General features: G+C 36.6%; 1 protein-coding gene across 1 annotated transcript in view; it reads left to right on the forward strand.

Annotated features, from left to right (window-relative positions):
- Dnaaf6 (dynein axonemal assembly factor 6) overlaps positions 1-12,462 on the forward strand; it is a 40,943-nt gene that overhangs the window by 13,371 nt on the left and 15,110 nt on the right. The window contains exons 4-5 of the mRNA XM_005076694.4: positions 253-358; positions 4,636-4,732. Of these exons, the coding sequence (XP_005076751.1) occupies positions 253-358; positions 4,636-4,732 (203 nt within the window). The remainder of the gene's footprint in view (positions 1-252; positions 359-4,635; positions 4,733-12,462) is intronic.

Raw genomic sequence — 12,462 nt, forward strand, 5'->3', positions numbered from 1 at the left:
TTATACTGATTATCTCCAGGCCATTGAGTTGTAGATTATTGTATTTTCTTCTTTTTGCTTATGTGTTTTTTCTACAGTTACTATTACTTTTATACAATGTATTTGTCTATAGTAATATTAAAGGTAATTTCTACTTAGTTTCTGTGAACCAAAAATGAGTTAGTGATTACAAGTAAAATATTCTAATCAGTTGTCACAAATGAGTATGAAGAACATGTACCAGCTTCAATTACGTTTTCTCTTTCTTCACAGTTATCCCTAAATCCAGTGATAATGAAAGTGAGAACATCTGGAATCCAGAAGAGGTTCCAGAAGGAGCAGAGCATGATGATATATGGGATGTTCGAGAAATCCCAGAGTAAGTCAAATGAAATGAGGAATGTGTTTAGATAATTAGGTTTGATGTGTCATCTGATAGCATTACATTTTCATAAAATTCATGAAGTAATTTGTACCACATAAAAGATAAAATACAGTGGTATGTACAATTGATTATTTTTCCTGTTCTAGAACAAAATCAAATAATGCCTTCCTATTAGTTATTTACCTAGCAATAGTGAAAAATACAGCCATTTCCATTATTAAATTTATATTCAATTTCAGTTTTTGTATAATGTAGAACTACCAGTGAGAGAAAAAGAGCCCATTAAATTATAAGCATCCATACAATCAAATTATAATACCATGTTTGTGCATCAAAGACCTGCTTTTAATTACACAGTGTTCTGTATTTTCAGTATAAGGCTATGTCCTTCCCCCAATTATCAATTATTACGCAGACTTATTTACTAGGTATTTCAGGACTATGCTCAGTGTTCAGTGTATTATGAAACTGATATTCAAGTTTTCCTTTGCAGGCTTTTCATGCAAAATCTTTTAATTCTAATAAAAAATTCATTCTTCTAAGGAATTGAAATATCTACATACATAGATAAAAGTCATGGTTAAATACTTATATACATTTGTATCTTAAAATCTTGAATATTTAAAATATCTAGAAATAGAAAACAAGTATTGCTGAATTATAATGTGCTTTGTCAATTTTAGGCTTTTGTTTGGTTTGGTTTGGTTTGGTTTTAGAATGGGTCAGGCTCTATTTTCTAAGTTGGCCTCAAACTCGGGATCTTTCCACCACCTTTAAGTGTGCACCTTTATGTCTGGCCTACTTTATTCTGAAAGACTTTAATGGCAAGTGATCTGACAACATTTTTAAGTCTGAATACAAAACTGTGATATATATTTTTAATTGTGCCTTTATGTTTTGAAAATAAAAGAAATGGTAGATTACAGATAATTAACTGAATGGAAGCATACAGAGTTCTACTACGTAATGTCAAAGAAGTGTAAGCTTTATTTTTTAAGTCAAAGAATTAAAACATTTACATGACTTTTTTTTCAAGGTCCATGTCCTAGTTAGGGTTACTATCGTTGTGAGGAAACACCATATCCAAAGCAACTTGTGGAGGAAAGGTTTTATTTGACTTACACTGACACATCACAGTTCATGACTGAAGGAAGTCAAGATAGGTCTCACATAGGGCAGGAACCTGGAGGGAGGAACTGGTGCAGAGACCATTGAAGGGTGCTGCTTACTGACTTGCTCTGCATGGCTTGCTCAGCCTGCTTTCTTATAGAACCCAAGACCAACAGCCCAGGGGCGGCCCCACCCACAACGGGCTGGGCCCTCCCCCAACACTAATCACTAATTAAGAAAGCATCCTACAAGCCTGCCTATGGCCTACCCTTATGGAGACATTTACTACACTGTAGCTCTTTCCTCTTCAGTGACTCCAGCTTGTGTTAAGTTGACATAAAACTAGCCACTACAATCCATTTCTTAGCCAAGATCATGTAAGATACATCTCTAGACAGTCTTTAAAACCTGCTGATAATGGCATCTTAAAATTTACAGATAATATTAACATATTACATCATAAATATTTGACAGCATTATCATTCTCTGTGCTTTTAGTTTAAAATAAAAATAAAATAGTTTAGGTACAATACATGGTTAAATGATTTACATACTTACTACAATGGTAAACACATGGCTCAAAAGGAATAAAGTAAAAAAATGTCAAACTTTACCCTGCTTTGGGTACTTCATTTAAAAATATTGACAAAAGTTTATTTTAAATCTTGCAAAAACCCACTATATTGGGGTATCTATATCTTAAATCCAGTTTCTAAACTGAAAATAGATGTCTTCATACACTACATGCTGATTACAGTTTCCCTTCACTATTTCCCCCAGTTCCTCCAAACCTTTCCCCCATGAGAATCCACCCCATTTCTGTCTCTCATTGGAAATCAAGCTTCTAAAGGATAATAATATAATAAGATATATAAAAAGTTTTTTTAAACCCAATTACATAGTAATACTACAAAACAGACAGAAAGAAAACATCCCAAGAAAAGGTACATGAAACATATATAGACTTAGAGACCCACTTGTGGGCACACCTATGAATCCCATAAAAACACAAAACTGGAAGCCATATATACAAAGGTCCTGTAGGGTAAAAAGGAGATAAAAGGTTAAAAATAAAAAAGATAAAATTAAAAGAAAAGCTGGGCAAAGGTGCATGTCTTTAATCCCTGCACTCAGGAAGGCAGAGGCAGACAGACGTCTGTGAGTTTCAGACCAGCCTGGTCTATAAAGGGAGTTCCAGGAGAGCCAGGGCTGTTACACAGAGAAACCCTGTCTAGAAAAACCAAAAAAGAAAAGAAAAGAAATGGCCCTGATAATGACATTTTGAAACAAAGAACCTTCAGAGATGCCGTTGAGTTCGTTTTCTGCTGGGCAGGTTTCTATGACACCCACATATCTATATGAAAGTCAGTCATTTGTCATATTATAGAACAAATGCCTCACATCCATATACAGCCCTCTCAAAACTAGAGTAAATGTCCACTTTTCATCTAGACATTTGAAGTTCTCCAGAAAGCATCTGCCAAGGTTCAAAGTGAATAATAACTCCAGTCATGACATGAACAAAACTGCTTTACAAGAATTTTTATCTTGATTTTTTTAACCTTATGGAAATACACTTCAAAAATGTCCTAATGGGTAAAGAGGAAAGTGGATAATGAACATGAAGTTCACAAAAGAAGAATTGTGGTGACCAAATGGAAAATAACAAGGGCCTAAGCTGAGTCACTGTCTTGGGGGTAGGAATGCAAGGGCCACTACTTCAGGGAGTGTGAAGGAAGATTTAGTAACTGATTAGATATGAGGGATGGGAAAAAGCATCAAAGAGGATACCGAGTTTATTATTTAGAATTATAGATGGGGAAGACACAGTTTGGTGTTGGATACATAAACTCTGAGCTGCTTTGGGGGCCTCAAGGCAAACATATAGAATGAGGTAGGAGAATTGCACCTTTTACTTAGGATAGGTGCAGAAACTTGAGAAATGTCATCTGGGAGGTCATTCACATGCAGTTTGGTTCCTTCTGTCTTGTTTTAACCTAGATTCATCTTTACAAATACTTGGTAGAACTTGCAGCTTATTAAGAGGAAGGTATTCCATATAAAACAAGTACCTATTTCTAGTCCCATTCAAACTCAGAGAAATTTCTTTTTCATTCTTGTACTTTCTTATTTACAAGTTGTCATAAATTCAACAGCCTTTTAGTCTTCCAAACCGCAGTTGTGCTAATTCTGAGCAGAATTACAAATAAAAACTTATAAATCTGAGAGTGAAGGTCCTTGTTAGAACACTTTCTAGCATGTGTGTGGGGCCCTCGTTTAGAATTCAAACACTGAAAGAAGAAAGGGGGAGGAAGAGGAGAGAGAAGAATGAGGTAGAGAAGAAAGAAGGAAAGAGAAAAGGAGGGGGAGAGAAAGATGAAAAAGAAACAAAACCTTGTAAATCATTGTTTCATTCTATCAGAACAGATAGAGTGCCTCAAAGGAAATATTTGTGAAGTGAGTGTGTGAGAGAGAGGGGAGATGGAGGGAGGAAAGGGGGGAGAGAGATCAGGAAAAATCTTTCATGTATTAAGGGTCCCATTGGACTTGAACCAAAACCTTATAACCCAGATGTGACAACTATACTACCACTGTGTTTCTGCTATAGAACTTTAGAACCACAACCATCGAGATCAGGTAATTCACACCTGTGTCTCTCATAAATCATACAAATGTAGAAGCCAAGGTCCTCTGCATTTGTAACTTCACCAAGGTCACACAGTTAATGACAGTTAATGACAGACAGTACTGAATCTAGACTCTTTTTACTTTGTGGTTTACAGTCAGCAAGGGAAATGTTTTAATCTATCCACCAATCCCATGGGAATAGGTCCAGTATTTTTTTGAGCCATTGTATTCAAGGAATGATCCTTTTTTTACTTGTAACTTTATTGGGCCTGTACTAGAAGGTCCTTCAACCCACTTATTTGGCATAGATCTTAAACAGGTAAGCTTTATTTTAGAAAACAGTATATTCAAAATCTCAGCCATGCCCCACAGTGTTTAAGTTTTGACTGCATTTCTAGACTTCTATTCCATTTTAGTCCTTTGCTTTCTTTCCTTTTTTGTGCTTACATAGCCTCAAAAAGTCTCTAGTATGTTTCGTGTGTTGTGACACGAAATGGCTCTTTCATCTGAGAATTGTCATTGATATTTTTCAGTTATGAGATTGTATTCCAACAAACTGTGGGAACTGAGGATATATACCTTGGATTAACAAGCAAGGATCCTTCAACAGCATGCTGTCAGGAGCTGGTGGTAAGCATCACCTCCTCTCCTCCATTTTGCATAGGACCATTATAACTAACTGCTATTTTCATGGAATTGTAAACAAATATGTAACCTACAAATGGTGGCTGCTCTGTTTTAAATACCAGGAGATTGGTGAGATCATTTAAAATAAATCACATCCAAACATCACCTAAGCTTATATATGTTAGACAAAACACACAAACACGATAAAGTCATATGACCCAATACAGTATTTCTAGTACTGTTAACACTATTTAATATCATACTGAATATTCTTTCAGTCTTCTTATGTCTGCTTATCTGACTGATTACTACGTTCTGATGAACTGTCAGGTCAAATGGGATAAAATTTTCCCTTCCCTGAATCTGTCTTACCTGATATTGCTCTATTCTTTGGTGACTCAGCCTGTAATGGGAAACTTAAAAAAGTATTTTATTCTTGGTTTTCAGATCTGATTTTTACTGCTAAAAATAATTGTAAAATGTTGCTTAGTTCCCTCACTTGAATGACGCCACAGCACATCGGAGACCATGTCACCATTTCTAACAACAATAGCAATGCCAATAATAGGAATGATAGCACTTAAGTGTTGCTTATTCCATCCTTACAATGATTTTGTTGAAAAGTCTGAGTCAACCTTAGAATGTGAAATTCAGCTCACTTGGGCAACATGTACAAGTAATTGGTGTTAGAATTTTATTTTTTTAGATCAGGGGCTATTCTTTTTTTAAAAAATCCTTTCCTTCTCTTACATTATCGAATGCTGAGGTACCCGAAGGAGATGCTTAATATCTTTTCTCAAGAAAATGATAAATGAACTCTCCATTTGGCAGCAGCTTCAAGTTTTCTCTTATTAACAAAATCTAAGACATTCAATTGAATCAAGTAACATAATGGGGATAGTGACTTTAAGTACCTCAGGAGATTATTCAAACTCTAATGAGTTAAGATTTCAAGTGATCTTGAAGTAATTAGCTCCCAGGGTCTTACCAGTAATATTCAAATTTCTCTCCCTTAAATTACTGTAAAATTATGTTTTTGATATCTAGTGTTTGGGATTGCTTTAAGCTCTGGATAAATTCTAGACTCTAAATAAATAAAACTGTTGCAAGTCTGTTTTTCTTATGCAAATTGCTATTAGGTTTAATATTAAAGATATCCTGAATAGAGGACCTTGGAAACTAAATCACATCTCATAACAGGAATAATACAGTTTATCTAAAACCAAATAAGAATATATAGAGAATATTTGTGCTTTCTCTCTAATGAATTTATAGTCAACTAGGGATAAAACTTAACAGAGATAAATTGTTTTTATTATTAGCAATTAAACTCACTGTAGGCAATTCTAACAGGAGTTCAGGTTTAGATAAGGCATGGACAACAATGAAGAACAATCAAATAAAAAACATTGGTATTGGCATGGCACCAGTCTCTCTCTCCCTTCCTCCCTCCCTCCCTCCCTCCCTCCCTCCCTCCCTCCCTCCCTCTCTCTCTCTCCCTCTCTCTCTCTCTCTCTCTCTCTCTCTCTCTGTGTCTGTGTCTGTGTGTCTATGTGTCTATGTGTCTGTGTGTAGACTGGAGGAAAATTTTGGGTGTCATTCTCATCTCAGGAAGAGCATCCACATCCTTTGAGATAAGTCTTTTATTGGCCTGAATTTTACCAATTAGGCTAGATTGGCTGGTCAGAGAGCCCCAGAGATCTTCCTGTCTTGATCTCCTCAGTCCTGGAATTACAAGCATGTGCCACCATGCTTGACATTTTTATGTAGGTTCTGGGGACTCAAATTCATCTTTTGGTGCTTACAAGTCAAGTGTGTTACCAACTGAGCCATACTACATCCACACATTTTGCCACTTCTATACTGTTTTTTTCTTGCTTTCCTTTCTTTTCATCTTTATTCTTCACCTAATACTTAAATGAATTCTGCTGTGTACCAAACACTGTCCTAAGTACTAACATACAAAGAGAATTCAGAAATAGTCAATGGTTTTCAAGAAATTTGCAGTGAATGTGATAGATGTCTAAAAAAAGCAAAGAATCCCTGGAATTCTGTGTGGTCAGTACATATGTGGAGGCATGTAACAGTTACAGAATGATAGAAAGCAAAGAAAGACCAGCTAATTCCATTTGGATGAATAAGATTTCTACAGCGGACAGCATGCAAAGAAAGGCCTTCTAAGCTGAGATAATAGCATATGGAAAGGGGTACAAGCATGGCATATTTGAGTTAAGTGGTGATTATAAAAAGAACCAAGAATAAGTGTGGGCAATGAAATAATGGTAAACTGATTCTCAAAACAATTTTAAAGCCCTGACTTGGATTGGAAGAGTTTAGGTCAGAAATAATAAAAGGAATATGCAGGAGGTCATGGGGTTGATTCCCTGCACAGGAAAAAAAATCAAACTCTGAAATTTTAGCTTTATTTTTTTCCCTGGGAGTAAATGAATGGTGACATCCATTCTCGTTGCTTAAGCCCACTGGTAGGACTCAGAGTAAAAAAGATTGCTGACCCCATCTGTGCTGGTTAGTTTTTTGTCAACTTGGCATGAACCAGGTTCATCTGGGAAGAAGGAGCCTCAGTTAGGAAAAATGCCTCCATCAAATTGGCTGTTAGACAAGTCTGTGTGTGCATTTTCTTCACTGATGATTGATGGGAGGGGGCTCAGTCCACTGTGGGTGATGCCACCCCTGGGTCATGGACTGTAAAAGAAAGCAAATTTAGTGACCAAAGAAAAACAAGCCAGCACACAGCACTCCTCCAAGTCCTCTGTATCAATCCCTGCATACAGGTTCCCCTTCCGACTTCCCTCAGTGATAGAATCTGACCTGAGAGTTGTTAGCTGGAATAAACCCTTTCCTCCCCAAGTTGCTTTTGGTCCTGGTGTTTCATTACAGTAATAGAAACCTAACTAAGATAAATATTTCTCACTTGATTTTATGTTCTTATTTTTCCTTTGATAATACAGTGTTTGTATCTAAGACATCTTTAATATATAATATATATGTCATTCGTTTGATTAAAATGCTTTAAAGGAAATATAGTTGCATCAAATAAATAACTATACACATCAATTGTGTGATGTAGTTCAGTACCAGAAATACTAAAATATGGAAAAATTGAATCTTGACAATGATTAACTATTTAAAGTGGATTTTGGCCCTGATTGATAAATAATAATATAGTCCAGAAACTTTAAAAAACATTGTCTTTTGTCCTTTCCTTCTAACTCCAGACCTAAAGAAGTACCATTATTCCAATTCTGATGGCCTTTATTATACTCCTGCTACTTATTCCTGCATGTGTAATTACCCAGTCTTGCTTGTCTTAATCTATAATGAAGTATTTTTGAGCTGGAGCTTGACCTAAGTCTATGGTTTACAGACTTGTTTTGCTTTGGTTTTAGCTATCAAGACTTTTTTTCAAATATACTTTTACTTTTTCAAATATATTTTTATGAGAAATCTCAACACATTAAAGGACCATTTTCTTAGTGAAAATGGTACCATCACCCATTAAGTATTTAATAAGATTGATAGGGGCTCCCTGGAGCACATTTGAAGGATGTTGATCTAGTTTCTCCTCTTTATATTATTATATTAAGGTTGAGCTTTTGAGGTATCAAATACCCCTAAAAAACTAATAAAAGAGTGATAAGAGAGCTAGAGTTTCTTCTTTGTGAGTGGCATAGATGTTGTTTTAGTTACTTTTCTATTGTTGTGATGAAACACCATCACCAAGACAACTTACAAAAGAAATCATTTAATTGGGGACTTGCTTACAGTTTCACAGGGTTAGTCCATGTTTATCATGATGTGGAGTATGGTGTCAGGTAGACAGGCATGACGCTGGAGCAGTAGCTGAGGGCTCGCATCTAATCTGCAAGTTGCATAAAGATAGAGAAAGACTGGGCCTACCCCCAGTGACACAGCTCCTCCAACAAGGCCACATCTCCCATCCTTCCTAAACAGTTTCACCAACTGGAAACCAGACATTCAAATCTATGAGCCTGTGGGGGCTGTTCTCATTCAAACCACCACAGATGTGTTTCTGTATACCTCATGAGTACAAGGTCCCTACTTTGTTTTGTTTTAGGGTCCTTTCCATTCCTTATATTCTCCATCTGTCCCCCTCCCAGGTCTCCACTCTATGGATTTTCTATAAATATCCCTGACTATACTGTCTTAGAATACTTGCATATCATTCTTTGTTATACATTTTAATTCAACAAATACTTAAAGAGAACTTACTATGTGCTGGTTGCTATGAATGGAAAACAGAATGGATAAATAATATTGAACAAAGTAAACAAATTTGTCCTTCTCCCTTACTGAAAAGACCAAGCAGTCCCTAAGCAGAGGTGCAGTGGGGTTGCTAGGCAGACTGAACAGATTTTCACAGATTCATCAATAGGAAAACAATGGCCCTCAAAGGAAGGAGGTTATTACTTACACATTCAGTACTAACAAAATCACTATTCAAGCAGCTCCTCAAATCCTTTGCTCAGAGGATAATATCAAACTAAAAGGGTCCAGATGGCAGGTAACCTGAGCAGTAGGGTAGACTGCTGCTGTGGGGTCAACTGTGCACTATAACTAGCTACTTTATAGTCTGCATCTGTACTCAGTGTAAATGTAATGGCAAATACTGTGCTTTCCTGGAACTAAGAAGTAGTGTGAGAAACTGCTTCATGGCAACCTCCTATAAGATTGAGGACACCCCAAAAGGTAGAGAGACAGAGAGGAAATAGCAGTGAGGAGCTCGCCAGTGGTAGCGCATGCCTTTAATCCCAGCATTCAGGAGGCAGAGGCAGGCAGATATATGTGAGTTTGAGACCAGCCTGGTCTACAAGAGCTACTTCCAGGAAGGCTGCAAAGCTACACAGAGAAGCCCTGACTCGAAAAACCAAAAAGAAAAAGACTAAGAAGGAAGGAAGAAAGGAAGGAAGGAAGGAAGGAATAGAGTGAGGCAATTCCTCAAAGGTTGCTTATCTCCCCACATTCCTGAATAATCATAGTATATTCTGCCAAGACCTAGGTCACACTATAGTCTAACCTTGTTTACATGGACTATGTGGATATTGCAAGGTCATTAGAGTAGCATAATAGAGACATTTCCTTACAGGATAAAATGATTTTGTCTTGCTACATTCACTAACTAGTAGGAATAATAGCAAATGGTCAACATTTGCTTTTCTCTAGAAGCAACATTAATATTATTAATCACTACACCAACCCTGACACAGATGTTATTATTACTCCCATTTTACAGATGAGGGTATGGAAGAACACACAACTAATTGGTCTTAGTAACATACATGTAAAATTGGGCAGAGCTAAGGCTGTTGGAATCTGATAGATGTATGTGCAGAGTGATATGAGTGCAAATAAAAGAAAATCCAAGTTACTTCACACTGGAGATGACATTTGACCTGGACATTTGAAAGGCAGATGGTATTTTGTCAGGCAGCAAACATGAAATGCCTTCTAAGCAAAGTGATCAGTACGAATAAAGTCATGACACTATGTAAGCATGTGGTGTGGTTTTTCTTTTTTCTTTTTGAGATTGTAAAATAATTACATTTCTCCTTTCCCTTTCCTCCCTCCAAACCCTCTCATGTATTCCTCTTTACTCTCTTTTAAATTCATGGCCTCAGTTTTTATTAATTGTCATTATATACATATGTGTCTTGAGAATTATTTGTGAAATTCTTGGAGCTGCAGAATATGTGACACATGGCTAGATGTGAAAGCCCTTGAATGTCACACTGTGTGCTATGGCTGAATAGTGTACCCTTCAAATTCATATATGGAAACCCTAAGTTTTCAGCATGATAAGATTTGAAGATAAGGCCATTAGTAAATAGGTCTGGCTAGACCATGGGCTGAGGGACCTTGTGAGAAGAGACACCAGAGAGTTTGATCCTGTGCATCAGGAAGTTCCTCACTATAACCAATACCACTCTCACCCTAATTTCTGACTTCCAGGCTTCAGAGCTGTGAGAAAATAAAACTATTTTTCTACTGTTTAAGTTACCAAGTATATGGTATTTTGCCACGAAAGTTAAAAGAGAATAAGAGACCATGAGATTTTAGCTTTCCTGTCTGGCATTATACTTGCTAACTATTTTAAAGGCAGTGAGTTAAATGATGGGGTGTGGATTGCATTACAACTCCAGAGGCAGGGGGAACATACAACTACCCCTGGTGATGATGATGGGAGGAAGGGGTGGGTTTGTACTAGTCCAAATGAGTGTCTCAGCAGTGACAGTGAGGTCAAGAAACAAATTTTGATGTTAGTATTAATAGGGTCTGGGCTGGGCACTGGTGGCGCACACCTTTAATCCCAGCACTCAAGAGGCAGAGGCAGGTAGATCTCTGTGAGTCTGAGGCCATCCTGGTCTACAGAGAAAGTTCCAGTACAGCCAGGGCTACATAGAGAAACCTCGTCTTGAAAACAAACAAACAAACACTAATAGGACTTGGAAAGTGTCCAATGAAATCCCAGTGTGTGATATATAAGGGAGAAGCAGGAGTAGGTTTCTAGCATGAGTGAATGATGATGGCTTTAAGATATAGGAAATTAATGAGTTATCTGTGAATGATAGACTTAGGTAGAAATGCCATTTCTTATAGCTCACTTGAATATCCCACACATTTTCAATTACCATCCATTACTTTGGATTGTTTTGTTGGTATGTTGCAAGGTGAGACATGTAATGGAAAACAAAGGAAACAAAGTTCAATGAGTTACATTAAGTTCTTGTTAGTTTGAATTTGAAACATGGTGGAAAATCTTGCTACAAGTATCTAGAAGGCTGTTCAATCCAAACCTACATAGAACTCAAGAAGAGACTGGAGTTGCTCTCATCCGATGTTAGAATGTATGACCACAATGTGCTGGCTGTCCATTATGCTTGAAATAAAGTAGGTATGATTTTATGATTTTAAGTTACACACACACACACACACACACACACACACACAATGGGGGGATTTGAGAGATTGTTAAACTTGTAGAGATGGAGTCAATTGGAGGCATAAGAGGCCCTTAGAATGAAGTAAACAGTCAGAGAATTCAGAAACATAAATTCTTACCCCAGTTTTAGTATTGAAAACCAAGGGGAACTAGATCAGTGGAATGAGGTCTGGGTTGTGGTATAGAATTAGAGATGAAGTTGATTGTCTTTTTTCATTTAAAATTCTAGAGGACAGACACCTATTTTGTCTTGTTTTGTGAAGCTTCCTGATTATGCTGACCTTGTTTGATTGGTTACATATCAAGCCATGTGTCAGGGAGAAAGATATTTGAGCTGTAATAGGATTCCTTATTATCAGCTTGAGGCAGCACAGTAAACCTTCAATTAAATTTCTAATAGTTCTCTCAGTAACACGCATACATTTATAGTTAATATTATAACATTAGTTTGTAATGATCACGGTGGTGGGAGAGGATAACAAATATCTTCTTAAAAAGCTAATATAATTGTATTGACTTAATACATTTCTGATTATGAAAGTAATATATTTATAATGTTAAAGAATACCAATATTAGTGTAAAAAATAAAAACCTTTCATAGTGAGATGCACAGTAACTGCTAAAAGGGCTTAAAATCATGGATGGAATAATGGTACAAAATGTCTTCTACATATTACATAGTAATAGAAATCATCAGTAATTTTACATTTCAATGATGCCATTTTCATCAAATGATCAAAATCACATGGCCCA

Source organism: Mesocricetus auratus, unplaced genomic scaffold, assembly GCF_017639785.1.
Source record: "Mesocricetus auratus isolate SY011 unplaced genomic scaffold, BCM_Maur_2.0 Super-Scaffold_100003, whole genome shotgun sequence".
Lineage (NCBI taxonomy): Eukaryota > Metazoa > Chordata > Mammalia > Rodentia > Cricetidae > Mesocricetus > Mesocricetus auratus.